The sequence below is a fragment of the Electrophorus electricus genome, chromosome 5, assembly GCF_013358815.1.
Source record: "Electrophorus electricus isolate fEleEle1 chromosome 5, fEleEle1.pri, whole genome shotgun sequence".
Lineage (NCBI taxonomy): Eukaryota > Metazoa > Chordata > Actinopteri > Gymnotiformes > Gymnotidae > Electrophorus > Electrophorus electricus.
In genome coordinates, this window is record NC_049539.1 from 6,357,419 (window position 1) to 6,379,155 (window position 21,737).

Here is a 21,737-nt window from a genome sequence, read left to right on the forward strand (position 1 = left end):
AATGGAATAAGATACAGCTGAAAAGATTTTATATTTTAGAATTTATATTCCTGAATATTTAGAGCAAAAAGACATGCTTTTTGTTGTTAAATGGATCACATATGACTTAAAACGCCTACAGATATACCTTACATGATCTTATTAAGTGAATACATATCTGCCATCACAGTTCATAAGGGAAACTTCACTGAATGTATTAAGAAAACTTGGAAAATTAGATGCTTTAGGGGACAGAACATGGTCATTACATCACACATGCTATTAATAAATTTCAGCGTCTGATTCTCTTCAATCAATGCAAATAGTTAAATTCAAATCGAATGTCTGTCTTAAAACAAGCTGCTATAAAAAGTGCATATTGTTTTGTTTATGCTGGAAATAACATCATACCTCAACGTTATTACAGTATAATTCGTTCGAAATGCTAACATGGATGTGCAGCGCTTGTAAAAGTTCCCATGTGTACGCACAGAACTTGAGCTGTGCAGAGACGGATCCTGGCTCCTCCGAGACGCGTACGACGAAGATACGCCTTTACTGTGCTACACGCCTTTACTGTGCTATATTCCTTTACTGTGCTACACGCCTTTACTGTGCTATACGCTTTTACTGTGCTACACGCCTTTACTGTGCTACACGCCTTTACTGTGCTATATTCCTTTACTGTGCTACACGCCTTTACTGTGCTACACGCCTTTACTGTGCTATATTCCTTTACTGTGTTACACGCCTTTACTGTGCTATACGCTTTTACTGTGCTACACGCCTTTACTGTGCTACACGCCTTTACTGTGCTATATGCCTTTACTGTGCTATACGCTTTTACTGTGCTACACGCCTTTACTGTGCTACACGCCTTTACTGTGCTATATGCCTTTACTGTGCTATACGCTTTTACTGTGCTACACGTCTTTACTGTGCTACACGCTTTTACTGTGCTACACGCTTTTACTGTGCTATATGCCTTTACTGTGCTGCACACTTTTACTGTGCTACACGCTTGGTTGAGTCCCCGCAAAGCTCGTGTCTCTCAGCCCCGGACAGTACTGAGAAGCAGCACTCACCCACACATTGCTTCGCTCAATTTGTAATGTTGTCTCTCTTTGAGGAGAAAGAATTTGAAATTGGAACCATTTGATAAGCAGTCCTGGAGTAAGAAAATCAGCCTGAAATGAGATCATGCAAGCCAAAGAGCGTTTAACCATGGGGTAAAGGGAGAGAGGTATAGAAGAGGAAGGAAAAACCAAACACGCAGCCTTACGTGAATCTGTTAAAATTGTGGTTTTGATGGCATGTGCGCGTACCAGTTGTATTTTTGTTTAGTGTTTTTTGTAAGAACACTTGAGAATAACCTTTTCCAGGACATGGTTTAACAACTTTGTATCAGTGAGACATTAGACTTTTTAGCGCATTTGTGTGTGTGTGTGTGTGTGTGTGTGTGTGTGTGTGTGTGTGTGTGTGTGTGCATAAAGAGCTATTACCGACATTCAATAGCTCATCTATCTTAACTTGCGTTAGAAGTGGTACCTCTCGAACTATTAATCATACGAGTCTCGGAGTATTGGATTCCAATGATGCAGCTCAACGATCTCACAACAGCAGCTTCAAAGAACTGTTTCACCTGAGCCTGTCAAAGAAGTCCCTCCTTCTGCTGACAGACTCTGGTTAGAGATTCATACCACGATATGGATGGATATTCCAGTTCCAATCTACTGAAAGAAAGATCTGTTAGTTTGGCAGCTGGACCATCCAGTTATGAAGTTATGCTATGAAAGTGCACAAAGAAGAGCTGCAGTTCAAAGAATGGTAATTTTTTATTTGCCTTGGCCTTCATTCTGAGCTGAGGTTCTGGTGACATCAAGAGGTTCCACAGAGGTCTTGTGATCTGTCGGTAGAGTCCATCTCATGTCTTCCTAACGTCAGCACATCGGCGGACATAGAGAACACACAGGGTGAGAAAGTGGTGGCATGTGCGTATCCATCATGCAGTGAGGTGGATGTACTCAGGTCAGAGGTGAGGGTATAGGACTGCTAGTCTGTTGGTTCAGTTTAACACCACATGTATCTGTCCCTCATGTGTATCTGTCTCTGTGCATTTACAAATACAACATTTAGCAGACGACCTTGTCCAGAGCGAGTGGGGATGAAGGGAATCGTGACATGTCACTGAACGCAGGCCACAGACAAGGTGAGTGTTTAAAAAAGAAGGAAAGAAACAGCTGCCTGTACCTGTTGGGGATCATGCCTGGAGCCCTTAAGGAGGGCAAAAAGAAGACAGACTGGTCTTATGACTGACACACACACACACACACACACCACGATATAGCACGTTATGGATTCAATAAGATGCTGTCTATTTTCTTATGATCCAGAAAAATTTTTCTGTCCTATTTTGTACAAACTGAGGTAACTCAAATTAGCCATAATTATTATGTAAAAAAGCATTCCAGAAATTATGATTGGTGATTTTGCTGTAAGATGTAATGTCACACAACATGCCTACAATTCAGATATCAATGTACTTGTTGCTTTGAAACAATAGCAACAGTCTTTATGAATAATAAAATGTATTTAAATGTATTTAACTATTTAAATAAGTCTCTTTTTTACATGGAAATTATTCTTGTCACTATATTAATTTAAAACAAAGTGTTAAACACTTTTGTCCAAACAAGCTAAAAGTTAATTCCAGTTTTAGGCCGGCACCTGGTTTCTTGAAAGAAGTAATTTCCTGAGGAAGGGTGAAACGGGGGTTCTGGCAAAACTATCAGGGATTGAACACAAGAGGACTTGAGAAATGTTAATGCATTATTAATATCTGAATACAAATGTGTCTGAAACCCATAAAATCTTTCGAAGAACTCCAGGTAGTTGAAAGTGTTGTCAGCGATAATGGTTTTCAATTATTTAGGACTCCGTCTGGCGAATGGAGTTGGAGCACGTTCACTATATGCTGTGGTGAGACCAGGATCTATACTGGTAGTGGTGTACTTTATAAGATTTAATTTTTTTAGAAGTGGTTAGGAATTTACAGGCCGTAGTATTTCTTTGATTATTTGTTCCTGTATTTGCGTGTGTGTGTGTGTGTGTGTGTGTGTGTGTGTGTGTGTGTGTGTGTGTGAGTGTGTGAATAAGTAGATGGCTCTCTATACTGATATCCTACTGTGTGGAAGACTTTAAAATACTGTCTCTGTGAAATGTAAAATTTATGAACCCCCCTCCCCCCACAGCCTGCTTGATTTATGTGAAATAATAATACACTATTTAATGCTTAAACATGGCTGCAAGCAATCCATGGCTATCAAGATGTACAATGGAGTAATGGCTAGGGAAGACAAATCACCTCACGGACTGAGGATGCTTGTTTAAGGTTGCTCGGCAGATATATTAAACTATATGTAATTGTACACTAACTCCACGCTGTAGGCAGAGAGAGAGAGAGAGAGAGAGAGAGAGAGAGAATATAAATGCACATACTTTACACTCTTTTAAAGTGCTTGAGGTAAGGTAAGCCATTACCTGCTATTGCATTACCAGCAATTACCTCACCTAACTAAACCATGAAAAAGGCACAATGGCTGCTACTCTAAGGTAGCTTTAGTGATAAAAGCATCAGACTTAAGAGAAGGCTCTTGGAATTTGGATCTTCTCTGGCACGCATGCCAGCACAGATGCTCAGAAGTTAAGGTCTCCCAAATTAGGCCAACTTCCTTTCGTCAGCCCTTGCTAGTACTTAACTCACCACGATCAGTTCAGTCTGAGTTTCATTCCCAAGCAACTCAGCTGACCAAAGAGTTACGTACACCACTTTTAATATGGCCTTCTTTGGTGCGATAGTAATTATGAAAAGAAATTTCTCCGAGGCAGTAGAAACCCAGAAACTATGAAGCAAAGATAATATTGGGAGTCAAATAAGCGGCCTGATGACAACGACCTTCTGTGCAGGTGCTGATTTGTGGCTCAGTGACAGCCATGTTTAATTAAAGCTCATATGTGTGAAGGATCTAGAAGGAAAGGGATGACTCCTCCTGTTTTGCAGTTCATGAAACGTTTTACCAAAGCCTGGCAAGACAAACAAATGGAGTAATTACCAGCCCAATTGAAACCGCCGTTTGGCAACCTGCTGCACTGTGTGATTTTCAAATATAATGCATGAACCCCTCCCGACTCATCCCTCTCTGTTTTGCTTTCTTCCTCTCCTTCTCTTCCTTTTCCTTTCCCTTGGTCTCCTTGCCCCTACCTGCCCATGCCAAGAAAAACACCTCCTCTAAATCCTGTGATTCATATGCAATTACAGCTCATGTGAATCACAGGTGTTGAATTCTTTTTGGCACACCATAAAACATTACATGCGTGATTTGCACAACCAACAAGCTCCATCATTTTACTTTCTTTCCTCCTCCCTGACCACACATTCTCTTTCAGGGCTTTTTACAAAGAGAGGAGCACCCAGCGAGGCCTTAGGAAGTGGAACATGTCACACCGCTGCCCTGCTCAATGTGCTGTGCCCCCTCGAGTGCAGTTTCGGAATGCACATTTGTGTGGAGTGAGCTCCTCAAACATGCTTCACAGAAGCATATGGAGCTTAAAATGAGGGAATGCAGTAGTAGTAGTAGTGCAGAATGTGTATTGCATCGAATGGCTTATGAGAGTTGAATACTTTCCTTTTTTTTAAGTACAATTAGAAACATTTATTCAAGAAACAAGGTCAGAATGGAGAAATACACACACACACACACACACACACACACACACACACACACACACACATATATATATATATATATATATATATATATATATATATATATATATATATATATATATATAAAACCTTTTTAGATTAAAAATCTAATATGAGGTACAAAGCAAGCAAGGTAACAATATTGCTCAAAGCCAATCTTAACTTAATTAAATGATAGTCTATAATTTGCTTTCTTGTACTTTCCTACATAGAACTATTTTAAATTAAACTGTATCAGATCATGTAAGTCATTCCTTCAAGGTGGGATTTAATATATATAGTATTTACAAACTTTTTCAGAAATTCCTCTCCTGCAATCAGTGGTTAATCAAGGTGAAGTTAATTAATTACAGACTGCACGCACAAACGCACTGGCAGCTTCCAGAGCTAGACACATTCAGACAGAGGTCTGGTTCCCTCTCCTGGTTGCTCTAGAAAAAAAAACTTAAAACACGTCTGAACAGCTGCAGACGTTTCGATGCACATTTGAAACATGAGGCTCTGTATCAGTCCCAAACAGGAATCCGTGTAATGCATAACAGAAAATAATCTGTATTTAAACTTCTCAAATGAGTTCTCAGATAGTAATGCATCAGGCCAGAATACAGTAGCATTATATTCAGGAGGCTACAGTGAAACAACATTTTTTAAAACAAGTTTTCATTTTATGTGTGTGCATCAAGAGCCTTAGTGTTATTAAAACATTGCATAACTGTGCAACTGTAAAAGCATCTTATACGTGAATGTGTGGTTTCAGACAGTTCAGGTCTGAAGGCAGAAACCTTGCCTCAGTGATGTCTGGGATGTGCTGTCGTCTCTTCTTTTAATCATAAAGACATAAAATATAAATCAGGTCAGCAGAGTTCATCTCGGAGAAAGCTAGTATATAAACATCACCAAGCTTCCTTGTTCAAGTGAGTACAGGCCTCAAATAGCAGAGAGAGAGAGAGAGAGAGAGAGAGAGAGAGAGAGAGAGAGAGAGAGAGAGAGAGAGAGAAAGTGCATGTGAAAGAGGGAGAGACAGGGAGAGAGAGAGAAGAGGAAAGAGAAAAGTCAGAGCAGCAAGTCTAGTAGATCAGAGGAAATAACATGATGGAGGATATGAGCTCTAAGTAGAGTAATACAGCAGAGATAGCATCTGCTTCCCTAGACATTCAGCAGGAAAAGGACAACAGAAAGAGCATTTTAGCTTGGTATGAGGGCGTCCGAATGCCTTATTAAGGAACCTTCAACTTAATATGAGATTGGGAAACATTAAAGGGATACTCCAGAACAGGGCCTTTCCCCCAATATCAGAAGACTCAAGCATTGTATGACATTTCAAGATTATTTTCCCTCTGTCAGTTGCCAGATGTCAGTTTTGAAGGTATAACTGTTGGATGGAAGAGGCAGAGTTACAAGGGCTGGTTTCACCTGTAATGTTGGGTCATAGCAGGATAGGTGTTGGCAGTTTTTATACTGGGATCATGCTCTAAAAAGACCATCACACTGGACATTGTGGGGATACCTACAGGAAACATAACACTGCACCTAATAACTGTAATAGTAGATATTAATGACATCTCATTTTGATTCAAATGTCATTTTAAATAAACAACAACAACAAAACAAAACAAACATATATATATATATATATATATATATATATATATATATATATATATATATATATATATATATATATATATATATATATAGTCATTGTCATGGAATAACTGAAAATCAGTTACTATAAAAATCCACAACTTCACTAGACATTATTCAGAGGTTTTGAGTTACTTTCTTGAAGATCAGTCTGTTTTAGACACAAACATACCATTTTAACAAGGCAGATGTTTAATCCCCATGTGGGAATCTCGTCTAATACAGACTTCCATTCAATCTCTGGCCTCAAAATTGTCACTCACATCAAAACTGTCACACGTGATTTTAATTTCTGTTTTATTAGACTTGTCTAAAAATCATTTAATCCGACAGTAGGTGGTGGGGTGTAAGCGTAAGGAGACTGATTTATGTCAAATTGTCACATGCATTACATGGACAAAAATTTACATCGATTTAAAAAATAATTAATTAATGAATACGTACATACACACATAAGCAAGCCCAACCTTCAGAGCATTAGTATCAGCTCTATATTTGCACATTTTTAGGCCTTGTTAAGGTGCCATGCAAAAGAGCTTCACGCATCCTCACTGGCCATACGCTTCTGTGAACTGGTTACGCATATGCTGAGAAGCAGTCTGACCAATGGCTGCGTTTCGGGCGTGTACATGCTCGACCAATTGTGGCAAGCGAGAAGGCGGGACCTATAAAGAATGGTCAAAGCAATTCAAGAACAGCAATGATGTGTGTGGAGACCGTAGAAAGCAAATGTCGACATGAAAGAAAAGACAAATCCTGGCCAAATACATTTTTAACTTCTAAAAAGAGGATGTATGGCCACCCTAGATTAAATATCAGAATTTTTTCGTGCATGCGTCTCTCCTTAAATGCTTTCTAAAATGACTCATCTTCTGCCATTGAAACAGACAACAGGTGGATATGAATTCTAATCAGATCAGTTCGCAGGATTAGTTTGAGCGTCCCAGAAGATTGAGTTCCCTCTGAATCACAGCGCAACAGGCCTTATTGGGTCCAAATTGAACTGTTTCAGAGGCCATTTTTTCTCCTGCCCATTTAATATTTTATTCATCAATGGGCATGTGGTGTGCTGTATGTCTATCACAAGAATATGTACCTCCCTGAATAATCAATAAATATTTATTTCATTATTTAGTATCTCATGAGAAGGAGGGCAAAAGGCAAAATTCATTCCACAAATCCATCACTGCTGAGTTCACTTTGAAAGTTGGGTGAGAAAAGTGCTGTGAGCATGTAAACAGCTCTGTGCATTGCTGAATACTATTAGTGGGCCGTAAAAATGGTGCGGCCGTCTCTCTGGGACCATGACACGGCGAGCAGGCCGGCCAAGAAAGAACAGTAAATTCACCAAGATTAATTAACCCCCGGCTTGGCGGACATTTCCAGGTCTCTATCTCAGTGACCCCGTAAACGTACGCGGGACGCGTCTGTCCGTGGCGGCGGGCAAAGGAGTGGGGGCTCACATTCAGAGGTATGAGTTATTAAGAGTATTTTTTGAATAGATGGAAAAATTGTAGCCCGGCTATTTAGTGTCATAAAGCTGGAGCTCCGTGGCAGAGGGGCTCAGCGGGACAGGAGGCAATACCACTCCAATCAAATCTGAGATGGATGAGGGATGGGTCTGTCCACTCGGAGTTTTTATATTGGCAAAGGAGCTGGGAGGGAATAATGCCATCCGTGAGTGAATTAACCTCTCGCCACGGATGGAGACTGCCCCTGTCATCCAGCGCGGAAGGGAGGGGAAATGGATGGGACGGGCAGAGCGAGAGAGAGGGGAATAGCCTCCTCTTACCGTCTCTCTTATACTGAATGGGTACTATTACAGTTAAATAGCTAGTCTTGGTTTAGGCCATGCATTGGTTGGGTTTGTGGCACTCAGTAAATAGAAACTGCAAAATTAGTAGCCTATCTTCCCTTGCACATATACGAAAAAAAAGTGCCAAATAATCTTCCTTTTACGTCTTTTGTTAATCAGGGTAGACTGGATAAACAAGTTCCACTACAACAGAGTGCTGTTTTTTTTGTTTTTTTTTGCTTTGTTTGCTTTGCTTTGTTTTTAACAAACCTAAACGTCGTAGCCAAGTCATTAGTTAGCTCCAACAATGTATAATGGATTCATCGCAAGAAATAAATAAGGTATGAAAACTAACACTGTTTAATGTAACTTTCTTACGATATTCAGAACAAATCCATCAAATGCAATTCAACTAAACGTGTTCTACATTATCCCCCGTTACTTCGGTTTAGTTTATGATTTTGGCGAGTTTTTAACTTAAGTGCAGCAGTCCTGTCGACCCTGTAAACAAGTGTTGAACGCAGGATTAACACGGAGTCGGAACATTACTCGGCAAGGAGAAACGAATGCGCGCGACCAATGGCGCCGCGGCTCCACGGGTCAGAGTTCGCGTGCGGAGGAAGTCGCTGGCTCGCGGCGGTGTCTGCGCACGGCGCTGCCGGGAGACGGCTGTAGCAGGGATAAGCGCTACCTTAGCACACTGTAGCGATGTAGCTGGCTGGCTGGCTGGCTAGCTGAAGTGCCACAATACCGCTGTACTGGACTGAAGTTACTAAGAACGAAGCGCTCACGGCGGCAACCGAAATAATAAACGCCAGACTCTTACAAAGAAGCTTCAGCTAAGCGTTAACGTGCTGCAGCCAGTCCCGGAAGTTTTATTTAGCCTTATAGCTAGCCATTTAGCTTTTAGCTTGTGTTCTTGGCTCCAATGTCTCCCTTTTCGTACCGCGAGTTGACGTGCTTGCCAGTTGTGTTGACCGTCACTGTTTTAGCTGTCTCTTTTGTACGTTGATAAATGACTGAGGTGGTGAATATGTTTGAGCGTCGTTGTTATGTTCCTGACTGGCATTCCAGGTGCCTTACAGGCCATTTGATAGTGTCATAGCAGAGATCTGTTTGTTCTCCGATGCCTCACACGAATCGACAAATCGCATTTCACTTCTGTTGTTAGTTCAGGTAAGCGCATCCTGTCTGGATGACGTGTCGTATGGTATTTGAGGGTTGTAGGGAAAATGCGCAGTAATCTCCAATGGAAAACAAGCCTAAAATAACTAGCAACACGTAGCCAAAGCCAGCCGCCCATCATTAATGGTACAGATTTTGAATGACCGTGGTCAAAGATTGCTATTCTTAAGGAGGTAGCTTCCAGACCATTAAGTACTTCTAGTTCAACAGAATGCTATTAAACCGTTTTGTTGTATTTTCTTTAAATCTCAATTGTATTTCCAATTTATCTATGTATGTTACACTAGGCTAGTCTAACTTAAATAATAATTGAATAAGAAAAGTTCAAGATTATGGTAAGGAATATTACATTTCCTTCATTTGAAGTGACATCGAACTGTGCAAACTGTACAAACATGGCTTTGGTGATATGACTGATTGCATCTCCTCTAAATCCACAGGATCCTGCAGACACAATGAGTTCCAAATTTGGGCTGATCAACTATAATGTCCGGAAACACATCTCCATCTCCATACCTTCCTCCACAGAGGTGATGTCCCCACACATCAAATCTGTCGAGGATCTTCGAGTGCTAGGGGTCAACCTAAGCAATTTCAACACTCTGACACAGTTCTTCATCTGTGTAGCGGGAGTCTTCCTCTTTTACCTCATCTATGGTTACCTGCAGGTATGAAGCTTCTATGCTCTTATTGGCATGGGTATGGGTTTATAACTGGTAGTATGGCTCTAACCTGACAAGCTTGTTTTAATTGCAAGTAAGATGATTAGTTTGACTAAACCTCGCAACAATAGCAACTGCAGCCAGCAATAATCTGAAATGAGATATTGTCTTTGTTTGAAAAACCTGAATCACTGCTTATCAAAGATCTGATAAAATAAGCATATGAAGTATCTTACTGTGCTGGATTTATTCACTTGCATATATGAAAGGACACAAATCGCAGCTCCTTTAAGGTTATGTCACGTGTGCGTCTCAGTCTCTTATGTGGAGCATGTATTATCATTTGAGGTGTAAGTAACAGGAGTATCAAACTCAGGCTGAAACAGTGCACAGTTTGGTGTTTATGCAGTTCACCTTGTCAGGGTGGCTTGGTTTCCCCACTGACCTGACTCAGCTGTGTTAAATCAAGGAGAGCTTTAATCTCTGCAGTGTTTGTTCCCTGCAGGCATCTGATGCTTCTAGATTATTCATCATTTTTTGATATCCTCCAAGTCTGTCTCACTTTCTCCCTTTAGGAACTGATATTCTCCATAGAAGGTTTCAAACCCTTCGGTTGGTACCTCACCCTGGTCCAGTTTGGGTTCTACTCCATATTTGGCCTCATCGAACTTCAACTTACACAGGACAAGAGGAGAAGGTGGGTGGAGCCTACATAGCTTGACTTGGAGAGGAAGGGTTAGCATTAGGGTTAAAGGTTGTCATCATGGATACAGAATATTTAATGAGACTCCGTTTCTAGAAATAGCTGGTTTCTTGGCTGACTCTGTTTATGAAAAGGTTGCAGATTAACATGATTAACCAGATTAACATTAAGGGTCTCTATTGTGTGACATTGGTTGTCACAAACTCCCACTCTTGATTTGATTGTCTGTTTTGGATTCAAATGTATTGTGGAAAATTAAAGCAATCAGTAACATCAAAAGCTATTTCAGTTCTCAAAATGAGAAATTTAGAATTCAGTATGTAATAACACCCACAGTCAGTCAAGTAAAGAGTCATTGCTCCAGCAGGTAAGGCCTAATTAATATCTTAAATTCCTCACCACACATTTTTAAACAGCAGCCCTCTGATCAGCCCACTGAGCCCAATGTGCATTTAACATGGGAACTTCATCACAGGGCAGACATCACCATGGTTAGTCACTAAGTTTTGTTTTTTGGCTCAGGTTTTGCTCCCGTCTCCGTCCTGTGTACTGCCATGCAGAACCAACATGTTTAAGATGTTTTGCTTTCTTCTGAACCACTTTCAGGATCCCAGGAAAAACATACATGATCATAGCATTTCTAACGGTTGGGACCATGGGCCTTTCCAATACATCGCTGGGATACTTGAACTATCCAACGCAAGTCATCTTCAAGTGCTGCAAACTCATTCCTGTTATGATCGGTGGAGTTTTCATACAAGGTAAATGACAGAATGGGTGTGGGAATCCAAGAAAGATGATCACTAAGTCGTCCCCATATACTGTTTGTTAAGCACAGCACTGGTGGTCTCAGTGTGATATTGAAAACCCTTGCAATATGCACATAGGCAGTCTGATAAATTTAAACTGCCGTTTTGAGTTCAGATGATGTGCGTTCTCTGAATGTTTAGACAAGTATTTGTCAACACGTAGGCCTACTTCAATACGATGTCTCATGGAAACATCACATTGTCATATCACATATGCAGCATTGTAACTGCAGTATAATACTTCATGTATGTAGCCTTAATAACCACTGAGGACAATATGGATTTACAGACTAAAAACAAGCCGATAAGTGTTCTAAGGTTTCTCCTTCATGTTCGACTCCTTTCAATAGCTCCTCTCATGCTCTTTAATCCATCACTCAGAGCAGTGACCATCGTCCAGCCTTTGTAGGTGCTTTCACTTTTCACGTTATTAACGCAAGCGTTAGGCTTCTTGGAGAAAGCAGGGAAAAGGGCATGAGATAGAAGGAGAGATGAAGAGAGCCAAATTCAGCCTCTCTCCTTTCATCTCCCCATCATTTTCTCAAGCTTTCCCATAGCACTGATCACTTTTTTTATTTCTTCTTTTCTTTGTGGGGATATTTTTTCTTTCTTGCCGTTGTGGTCCTCTGGTCCCCTGGGGCTGGTGTGTTGCGTGCTGGATGCCAGTCCATCAAAGCATCCCAGAATCAAAGAGTTACAGACCAACCTGCTGCGTCACCTTGTCATCCCCACGGCAACGGACCGCTTCTGAATACCTTGTGTGTCTCTATACTTTTTTTTCCTCTCTCTCTCTCCTGCTTGGCAGTTGTTTTTTTTTTGTTTTTTTTTTTTGTTTTTTTTTTCCACATGTCCAACCTCAAATAGGCAGGCATCATCTCTGTTTCACTCTCTCCTGTTTGGCTGGTGATTGAATTGAGAAGTCCTACAACAAGAGGAAGAAATCCCTCCCGCCCTGATTGTTGAGCTGATGAAGGCAACTTTTTGTCAAGGGCTGAGTTTGTTCAGAGGTCCGACCTGAAGCCGGTGTCAGTGCAGATGCTGTCAGCCATGCTGATCTGAAGCTCTGGCTCTCAGCATGCCACCCAGCCCATCCCCACCTGACCCCACCCGACCCCACATGACTGCAGCTCCAGAGCCACAGAGGATAATCTGGAGCCTCAGTTTCCCTGGCTGACGCATCGGGCCCTGGCCCCGGCCACTGAGCCCAGCCGAGCAAAGCCTGTGGGTCTGGTTCAGTAACGGTGCATATGCTTGAGAGAGTTGACAGGTGCCAAAGCAAACTCAGTTCACCCTTGGAGTTCTCATTTGTTAAAGTTAAGGAGAGGGTTTTTTGACTTCTTAAGGTAGTGTTTGTTGTTGTTTACAGCGATGGTTTGCATTGCAGGGAAACGCTACAACTTTGCCGATGTATCTGCTGCCTTGTGCATGAGTCTGGGTCTCATCTGGTTCACGCTTGCAGACAGCAAGGTCGCACCAAATTTCAATTTGACAGGTAGTGTGCTGCTTCTTATCTATCAGTGTACAATGGAATAAAGTTTTCTGTGCTGTGCAGCTGAACTGATTTTGTGTACAGATAATCATTCTGGCTGTTGTAAAATTATTATTATTATTATTTTTTGGTGTGGTTTTGTTTTTGTTTGTTTTTCATTTTTTTGAAAATTGTTATTTGGGGGGGTGGGGTGATTTTCTCTCAGGGGTTATACTCATCTCCCTGGCGCTTTGTGCCGATGCTGCTATTGGCAACGTGCAGGAAAAAGCCATGAAGCTACACAATGGGTCCAACTCTGAAATGGTAAAACCACTTCCAGCAGGCACACCAGCAGTTTTCCTGGGTTACTTCAAGTTTTGTAGCCAGAATCCAATTCTCATATTCAGTTTTATACAACTTGTAGCTTGAGTGTTCCATAGAAATGAAACCCATCTTTTCACATCATTAAGCATGTTCACCATCATTTCACCCTGTTCTGTGACATTTATTTATATGGTGCTTTTTATAACTATTTGTCTGTTTCTCTGTTTCAGGTCTTGTATTCTTACTCTATTGGGTTTGTGTACATTCTACTTGGTCTGCTATGTATGGGTGGACTGGCACCTGCAGTGGCCTTCTGTTCTCAGGTCAGCTTTTACACATACTGCATGAACAGAAGCCACAGTTCTGTTAAATATATGGCATAAAATGTTTGCAATATTTCACATTTCTATATATTGACACAGATCAAAGATTTGAATGTGTTAAGTCTTGTTGTTGTCTCTGCGTCAGCACCCGTTGACCACATACGGCTACGCGTTCTTCTTTTCTCTGACCGGTTACTTCGGCATTTCCTTCGTGCTGGCCTTGATAAAGCTCTTCGGAGCTCTGGTGGCCGTCACAGGTGAGCCGCTTGCACCTGATACTGAGCAGTTTTGTCTGTTCTGACAAACCTGCTTATGACCGCTCAGTGTTTGAGCGGTACCGTGAATTTATTTAGTTTTTTCTCTTTTTCTCTCTTAGTGACAACGGGAAGGAAGGCCATGACGATCGTCCTGTCATTTTTATTCTTCACAAAACCCTTCACTTTTCAGTGAGAACTCTAATCCATGATTATCACAGCGCTGCTTGCACAGGACAGACATGAAGTTAACAGTACTGACATTGTGTTCTTAGCCCAGTATAACCAATATATTTAAAGTCTGCATACTTTACTGAGAGCTTGTATGCACACTCATTTATATGTAGCACACACACATTTTTATGCTTGGGGTCGATTAACTCAAGGGTGGACTACAAGAAAAGTTTGTGCTAAATATTACAGCAGCAAAAGAGCCTTTCTCGAAAAGCACATTGTAAAAATATCTTGCAGTACCATAACCCCTTAAAATTATAAAAACGAGAGCGCGATACTTTTGTAGTTCTTTCTAGGGCAGGATCTATACTGCACGCTCATTGCATGTTTCTTTTTGTGTATTGATGGCTGTCCCTGTGTCTGGCGCAGGTATGTGTGGGGAGGGCTGCTGGTCGTCTTTGGGATCTTCCTCAACGTTTACAGCAAAAACAGGGACAAAATGAAGCTGCCCTCAATCGCCGAGCTCCGCAAGCTTGTGCTCAACGGCAGGAAGGGTCGCATGCTCTCTCAGACTGTGTAGGCAAGTGACCTCTGACCTCACCTTTATGGGGTTTCTCCATTCAAGTGGATGGGTGCCGTGGTAGCAAGTTCAACGCAGCGACCTGCGGTCCTCTGACAAGGCTTGGCAACAGGGACCAGTGGGTGAACGATAGGGAGAGTGACGATTTTAGCCAAACGGCAGTTTATTGCACCAGCCAGAGGTGTAATCCTGTCGGCCGGGTGACAGCAAAACTGTGAAAGGAGAAAAAGAGACTCCTCCCTAATCATGTCTGAACTGGATGATTAATCAAAAGGATCATCGCAGTAATCTCTTTTTCACCTGCATGTGCCACAAACACTGGCGTCCTTTTACACAGAAGCCAGTCATTTCCATTTTTCTTTTCTTTTTAAAATTTTTTAATTTAACTGTGAGTAAAAGAGGGAAAACAAGTAATATGACTGTATCCTAATGTTTATCAGTGTGTCAACTGCCATATTTGCTATCCATTAATTTGGTGAAAGGGCAGCTCCTTTTACATTAAAAATAAACTGGGAAGTTTATCCAAGCGGACTGAAGTGGTTGTCAGAGCAACAGCGTGAGTAGCTTGCCAGGCATCTCTTATCCACTGGCTGCAGCACAGAGAGTTGAACAGCTGCCAAGCAGCTTCTCAGATGTTTAGCCCTCCGATAGCCCAGGGCTTGTTTGATTAGGAATCCTGGAATAAGATAGCACTAGAAAGAAAACAAACATTGTTCATAGGGCTTGGCTTTAGACCTAATTTAGATGAGCCGTGTGTGTGTCTTTGTGTGTGCGTGCATGTAAGTGAGAGAGAGTGAGAGATGCTTGGGGAAAGCAATATTGTGCAGGCAGTACCTCCCTGTTCTTTGAATCCGCCCATCAGTACAGCTGACTATGACACAACTAGCCAATAACACCCTTGGCTTAAGTCAGGTCATAACTTGTCAAAGTTTAGTGAATCACATGCAGTCAGTGAGTTTCAAATATTGGCACAGAGGCAGCATCTGATGAGGAAGTGTGGCTCTCTTCTCGAACCCTTCCCTTCTCAGCAGCGCAAACCAAAGTTTGGGTTTTAAAGATTCCAAAGCTTTGAAGCATTATTCCTCTCCAGCTTATGTCACTTCCTTAACAGAGTTTGTACTTTTATGACCTAGTGTAAATAATTCTTAAACAGATGAGGGAGCCAGGCTCAAATGATTTCGGTACATTTTTATTTTGAGGAGAAATCAGGCAAAACAAAGCTGTAACCCTAAATTGAGGACATCTAGGTGGAGACCCCAATTTGATTCTGATCCCTGATGGCCACTGGTCAAGAACAGTGAAGCTAGGAGGAGAGGATGTGCTTTTGGTGTTTGCCAGGCCCATGTGACCTTCACAGAGTCTAGTGGTGTCACATTTTCTTTTACATCACGTGGAGAGCTGGGCGTGTGTGTGTGTTGCTTTGCTTAGAAAGAGATGACTCCAGGCTGCACTATGGGAAGAAGGAAAGCCTCTGGAGTATGAGCAGTGTGATGCTATGGGCAATGTTCTGCTGGGAAACCTTGGGTCCTAGCATTCATGAGGATGTTACTAAGATATGTACCACCTACCTAAACACATTTGCAGACCAAATGCACCCCATCATGACAACAGTATTCCCTAATCTCAATTACCTCTTTCTGGCCAAACTGCAAAATTTGTTCAGGAATGTTTTGAGAAACATGACAGAGTTCAAGGTGTTGACTTGGCCTCCAAATTCCTGAGATTGCAAACCGATTGAGTATCTATGGGATGTGCTGGATAAAACCTGTACAATCCATAGTGGCCTCATCTCACAATTTACAGGACTTTAAATGATCTGCTGCTAACATCCTGGTGTCCGAAACCACAGGACACTATCAGAGGTCTTGTGGAGTGTTTGTCTTGTCGGGTCAGAGATGTTTTAGTGGCACAAGGACCTGAACACCTTGTGTGTGAGAGAGTGTGTGTACAAAAGGTTTTCAGAGAAACAGGATGTTTGAGAGAGGTCCTTCATCAGCTGTGTGCAAAGTGCTTCCTAGCTTCCTCATTGAAATTCAGAAGCACTTTTCTTGCACAGCTGATGAAGGACCTCTTGTCTGAATCATCCTATTTCTCTAGAAACTTTGTGTACTTCACTACAATTTTTAATATCTACATGTGTTACTACGGTAGCCTTCTTTGGCTATAAAATTCCCCACTCGCCCTCCTCTAGGCGGACTTTTTCCTTCAAGCTCGGGTCCTCTACCAGAGACCTAGGAGTTTAAGGGTCCAGCATAGTATCCTATCTGTTCCTAGAACTGTGCTCTTCTGTACAGACATCTTGGATGGTGTTCCTGGGATCTGCTGGAACCCCTCTCCCAGTCTGAGAATCGCAGCTCCTAGTGCTCTGATCATCATGGAAATCACAGTATCCTTCACCTTCCACATCTTTTCCAACTCTTCTCTCAGCCCTTGGTATTTTTCAAGCTTTTAGTGTTCCTTGGTCCTGATGTTGCTATCACTTGGGCTCTATCACTACGGCCCTCTTCTGCTGTTTGTCCATCACTACAATGTCTGGTTAGTTAGCCATTACAGTTTGTCACTCTGGATGCCACAATGACCAAGCTAAGTCTCACAGGATCTTGGCTCAGTCATTCTCTGCCACCTTCGGGGGTATCCCAATTTGATCTTCGAACTTCCAGCACATACTCTGCACAGATGTTTCCGTATACTATACCAACCCTTGGTTATGGCATGCCATGTTCTGCCTGATGGCATCTTGCATCCTGCTATTATGTGTTGGATTGTCTCAGGGGCATCTTTGCACAGTGTGGTAGATCTGCCTGGTGCGGTAGATCCCAGCCTCTATTGATCTTGTATTCAGGGCTTGTTCCTGTGCTGCTTTGATTAGTGCCTCCGTGCTATCTTTCAATCCAGCCTTGTCTAGCCATTGGTAGGATTTTGTCATATCAGCTACATCCACCATTTGCTGGTGGTACATACCATGCAACCATCCTCTCATGATGGTTCCTGTTCCTCCTCATTTCATCCAGCTTGTATTTCTGCTTTCTTCTCCTTCCGCTTAGTGTACAGTCTCAAGAGTGCTGAATTTGTGGTGAAACCCTCCACGCATTGTGAAGTTTTCTTGTCTTGAAGTCTGTGGCTTCTATCTCCTCCTTTAGCCCACTGATTAGGCCAGCGGTGTGTCTGATGACTGGCAGAGCATAAGTGTAAGAGCACAGATCTTGTTCTTCCCATTCAGGTGACTTCTCAGGACTTGCCTCACTCTTTGTAGGTATTTAGCTGCTCCAGATATGCTTTTCTGGTATCATTCATTATCCATCCTTGGTGGGTCTGTCCTTATGCTGTTACCCTGCCACCAAGCATACCCTATGGATGGTTTGTATGAGAACATCCTGTTTATTCTCCTGGCTTCGACATTTCCTGTGTACCTCTTCAGACAGGCACCTAGAGCTGTTAATCATTGTTTGGCCATCTCCAAGTCCTCAGGTATGGACAGCTTGTTTTACTTCTCAAGTACCTTCATCACATCTTTCTGCATTTCTATTAGCTGGATAACTCCTCTCCTTGTTGCCCTTATCTTGGCCTCAAATATCCTTCTCCATGGAAGATACTGCTCTTTGATGTTCATCTTTCACATAAGCATCGAAATTATCACTGTTGCAGTGGTGGTGATGGTAGTGCGATGACAGGTTAAAGGGGAAATATCATAACCCCAAAATTTAAAACCAAAACCCTCTATATAAAATGTATGCTTGGAAAGATGAATAATAAATATACATACAGAAGAGTACTGTATTTTAGACATTTTATTTCCAACGGTTAAGATGAAGTCGATGAATAAAAAATGCATTTCTGTGGTAAAAATTTAAGTGAAAACCAGCTTAATGTTTCACATGTTATAAATGTACTTAAGCCATATTCATAAAATATCTTCAATGCCACCCAAATCTTATGAATTCTCCCTCTGCTTTTATTGCATTTAAGATGGTTGAAACGGACGCGTTCTACCCAGCCTTTGTCTGGAAAGTGAAACGTCCGGAGAGAAGGCCGGAGTTGGATAGCGTTATCTATCTTTGTGAGCACTTTGTTTCAAATCATAACCCTTTTAAATGCAGCCAATTTGTCTTAAGGGGCAGCAGTGGAGCGCTTGTTATTATCCGGGCGACTGAAAGGTCCATTTGGATCACGCGAGGTCTGCAAACCCCAGCTGACTGCTGCCCAGCGTGACCATTTGTCTTAGTGTGTGGAGAGAAACGCCAGCAACGTGCACAATGAAGGTTTAAACCCATTTGAAGTGCGACGAGTTTCATTTATCAAACAGCGCTCTTATTCTTTGCACCCCCGATGGTCTACCTACTCTGAACACATGCTACATAGCTACAAGGACTTTTAGAAGGGTTCACCGATCGTGTGTTTATTAGTAAGATCATCAATTTTGCCTAGTGCTATAACCGCAAGGCTGGTTAATAATCCTGATTAGGATAAAATGCAGACAGCGTAACCAGAATAGCACAAAGCCCTCCATTAGCATATACGTTTTAATGTATTAGCTTGACAAGCTTTCACCAACTAGAATGGTACATTTACTTTGAGAATACATTTGACCTTGCTGCAGTGAGACAAAAAATTCATTTAACATCCTCTCCATCTTCTGTTTGCTCTCTCTCTACCGCACTCTCTCTCATCCCCATACAGTACACACACGCGCACACACAAGCCTTCCAGCCTGGGTGAGGCTCTTATTAATGTTGGGTGTGCCCAGGTTCACTGACCCCTCTGCCTGCAACTCTGGCCTCCCTTCATAAATAATGGGGGATGTCTGAAGCTCATCACCTCAGTAAATAGGCTCTGCTAGGAACCCATATAACTGCCCTGGCCCCTCCACAAGCCCAGCAGGGTCGGCTGGCAGCCCATCCATTACCATGGGGCGGCCACCACCACCGTCCTTGGGCCCCGGCCGGCCAGCGCTGGTCATACGGGTGGTGTGGTCACGTAAAAGGGACCGAAGAGAAATCACACCAAGAGGTCTAAAGTGGGTCAAAACCAGCATTCGGGACAACAAACAGCTGGGGTTGCACACAGCTGCTGGCCGAAGTCAACAAACAGTAGGAGAGTTTGGGACAGAAGAGCGAATGGCCCTGATGTGAACCAAAGGAAATCACTTGTCCTTTCTTGACATACTATCTATGTGACATGTAACTTAATTATACATTATATAGCAAAATTTCTATTGTGACTAATCTATATGTTACTAAAATGTTTCTAATATAAAGTACAGATGTACTGCTCATACGATCTAGTCTACAAGGTAATATTACCCACTCTAGAGTTCTATGTATACTGAGCTAAAAGTTGAACCACTTGTTCACAAAAAGCAGAAAATAAATATTTGCCTTAGATTCAGTGTGAATGCTCAGTCTCCATTCAGGCCCTGGTGATGACGTGCACTCCAAGGTGCAAGAGAATTGCACCTCATCCCATCCGTGTGGTTACAGCACCTACTTATGGGACGCGTCTAGTTTGCGTCTTATGAGGGTTGACCCACATGGTGGGGGCAAAGGCTGCAAGTTAGGTAGTAGTAAACATAAATAGAGAAGACATAGATATTGTCTATATACAAACTGATGAGTTGGATAAGGTGAGAAAGCAGGAAAAATCTAAAACATACATGCACTCATGCCTCACTACCACAAGGCAGGCTGTTTAGAACCGTAAATGTAGAACTCTTAATGATGAAAGCAGGAAGATTTCTAATTTCATCTGTGGATTTTCAAGAAAAAAATGTTTGTCTAGTCATTTACTCAGCACAGTTATAATCATCATACAGCATATTTTTTGACTGGACATGTCAATGATAAACACCATTAAGCTTTTAAATTTACCAAAAGGACTTTATCACGCTAAACCATCTGCCGATCTGCCATCACATAAACTATATTAATCTCATGAATTTTGAAGTTATGTAGACTGCCAGTTCTCACTTGGCTTTATATTGTGTGTGTGTGTATTTGACAGTAATGCATGTGATGTATCTTCCAGTATAGATATGCCTTGTCAGCACACTAGCTAGCTATCTTCCCACTTTTTGTGACAGGAGTCCTACTGTCAGAGCTCGCAGAATATTCCACACTCAGTCACCAAGAGGAATTCTCAATAATAAATATCACACTAATAATGAATGGGCCACTGGCTGCAGTTGTCTTGAGGGCATAATATCTAATTTCCTCCCTATGTTTCATTTTTCCACTCCTTCATGTTCCTACAGTCTGTGATTAAAGCCAGCACTGCTCGCCACAGCTCTTATTTATTTTTCAAATCAGCACGTAAATCCGGGTGGCAGACGCTTGTTACACACTGCCGTCAATAAATTACAACAGACAGACAGACAAATTCAGAATGCTAAGCACCTACTCACTCTCTCTCTCTCTCTCTCTCCCTCCCTTTCTCTTTCTCTCTCTCACCTTGTCACAGACACACAGGCACACACATATTTTAAGTAAAGGAGACATACCATAGCTGGTGAATCTTTCTCAAAGCTAAAACTAGTTATTCAATAAGTCATACCGTCTCAAACACATAGTGGAGATATGTGTGTGTGACTTAAAAGAAAAGGTCGGTTTATGCGTTGGCATCAAGATAAGCTGTCGCAAAGTCTAACACCTAATTTATAGCAATATTTACCTTAAGGACAGAACTTACATACCCTGTTACCTTCAAATCTTTGCCACCAGAGCAGAATTCTGTAAGGTACAGCTACTGTTCCTCCAGACATGAGCACCCAGGGCTTTTTACCTAAAAAAGGAGCACACTTCAGCACTCTGAGGTCAGATAGTGACCCCTTGAGGATACATTTATGTCAGCTGAAGCACATGGAGCAACAATGGATGGACCCTTTGTGTAGTGTTGTTTCTGAAAGAGTTGCTAGACCAGCTGCCATCTTGAATCTGTTCTCATCTGACTCAAGAGAACAACTTTCTCTTCTCTAACAGAGCATCTGGGTTATGGCTGGTGTAGAATCACTACCTGTTCTGAGTAATGACATTCATCAGTTCAGTGGTAGCTTGGTGGTTAAGGTCCTTGACTTGTAATC

At 41.9% G+C, this 21,737-nt stretch overlaps 1 protein-coding gene across 5 annotated transcripts; it reads left to right on the forward strand.

The window, feature by feature from the left end:
• Positions 1-8,832: 8,832 nt before the first annotated feature.
• slc35b3 (solute carrier family 35 member B3) lies at positions 8,833-15,191 on the forward strand. Of its 5 annotated transcripts, none has more exons than XM_027013622.2 (11): positions 8,833-9,541; positions 9,656-9,703; positions 9,809-10,036; positions 10,606-10,727; positions 11,340-11,494; positions 12,927-13,034; positions 13,237-13,334; positions 13,565-13,657; positions 13,803-13,914; positions 14,034-14,103; positions 14,515-15,191. In XM_027013622.2, the coding sequence occupies exons 2-11, from the start codon at positions 9,701-9,703 to the stop codon at positions 14,663-14,665; spliced, it is 1,140 nt and encodes a 379-aa protein (XP_026869423.2). In that variant the 5' UTR covers positions 8,833-9,541; positions 9,656-9,700; the 3' UTR covers positions 14,666-15,191. The 5 variants fall into 5 exon arrangements, with proteins under 5 accessions (XP_026869423.2, XP_026869424.2, XP_026869422.2 ...); XM_027013623.2 differs by having other exon boundaries at positions 8,833-9,359; XM_027013621.2 differs by having other exon boundaries at positions 8,833-9,703.
• Positions 15,192-21,737: the final 6,546 nt, after the last annotated feature.

Coding starts and splice junctions, on each gene's coding strand:
- slc35b3 (XM_027013621.2), top strand. Junction 13,915..14,033: donor AGCTCTGGTGGCCGTCACAG/GTGAGCCGCTTG, acceptor TTTCTCTCTTAG/TGACAACGGGAAGGAAGGCC. Junction 14,104..14,514: donor ACAAAACCCTTCACTTTTCA/GTGAGAACTCTA, acceptor TGTCTGGCGCAG/GTATGTGTGGGGAGGGCTGC.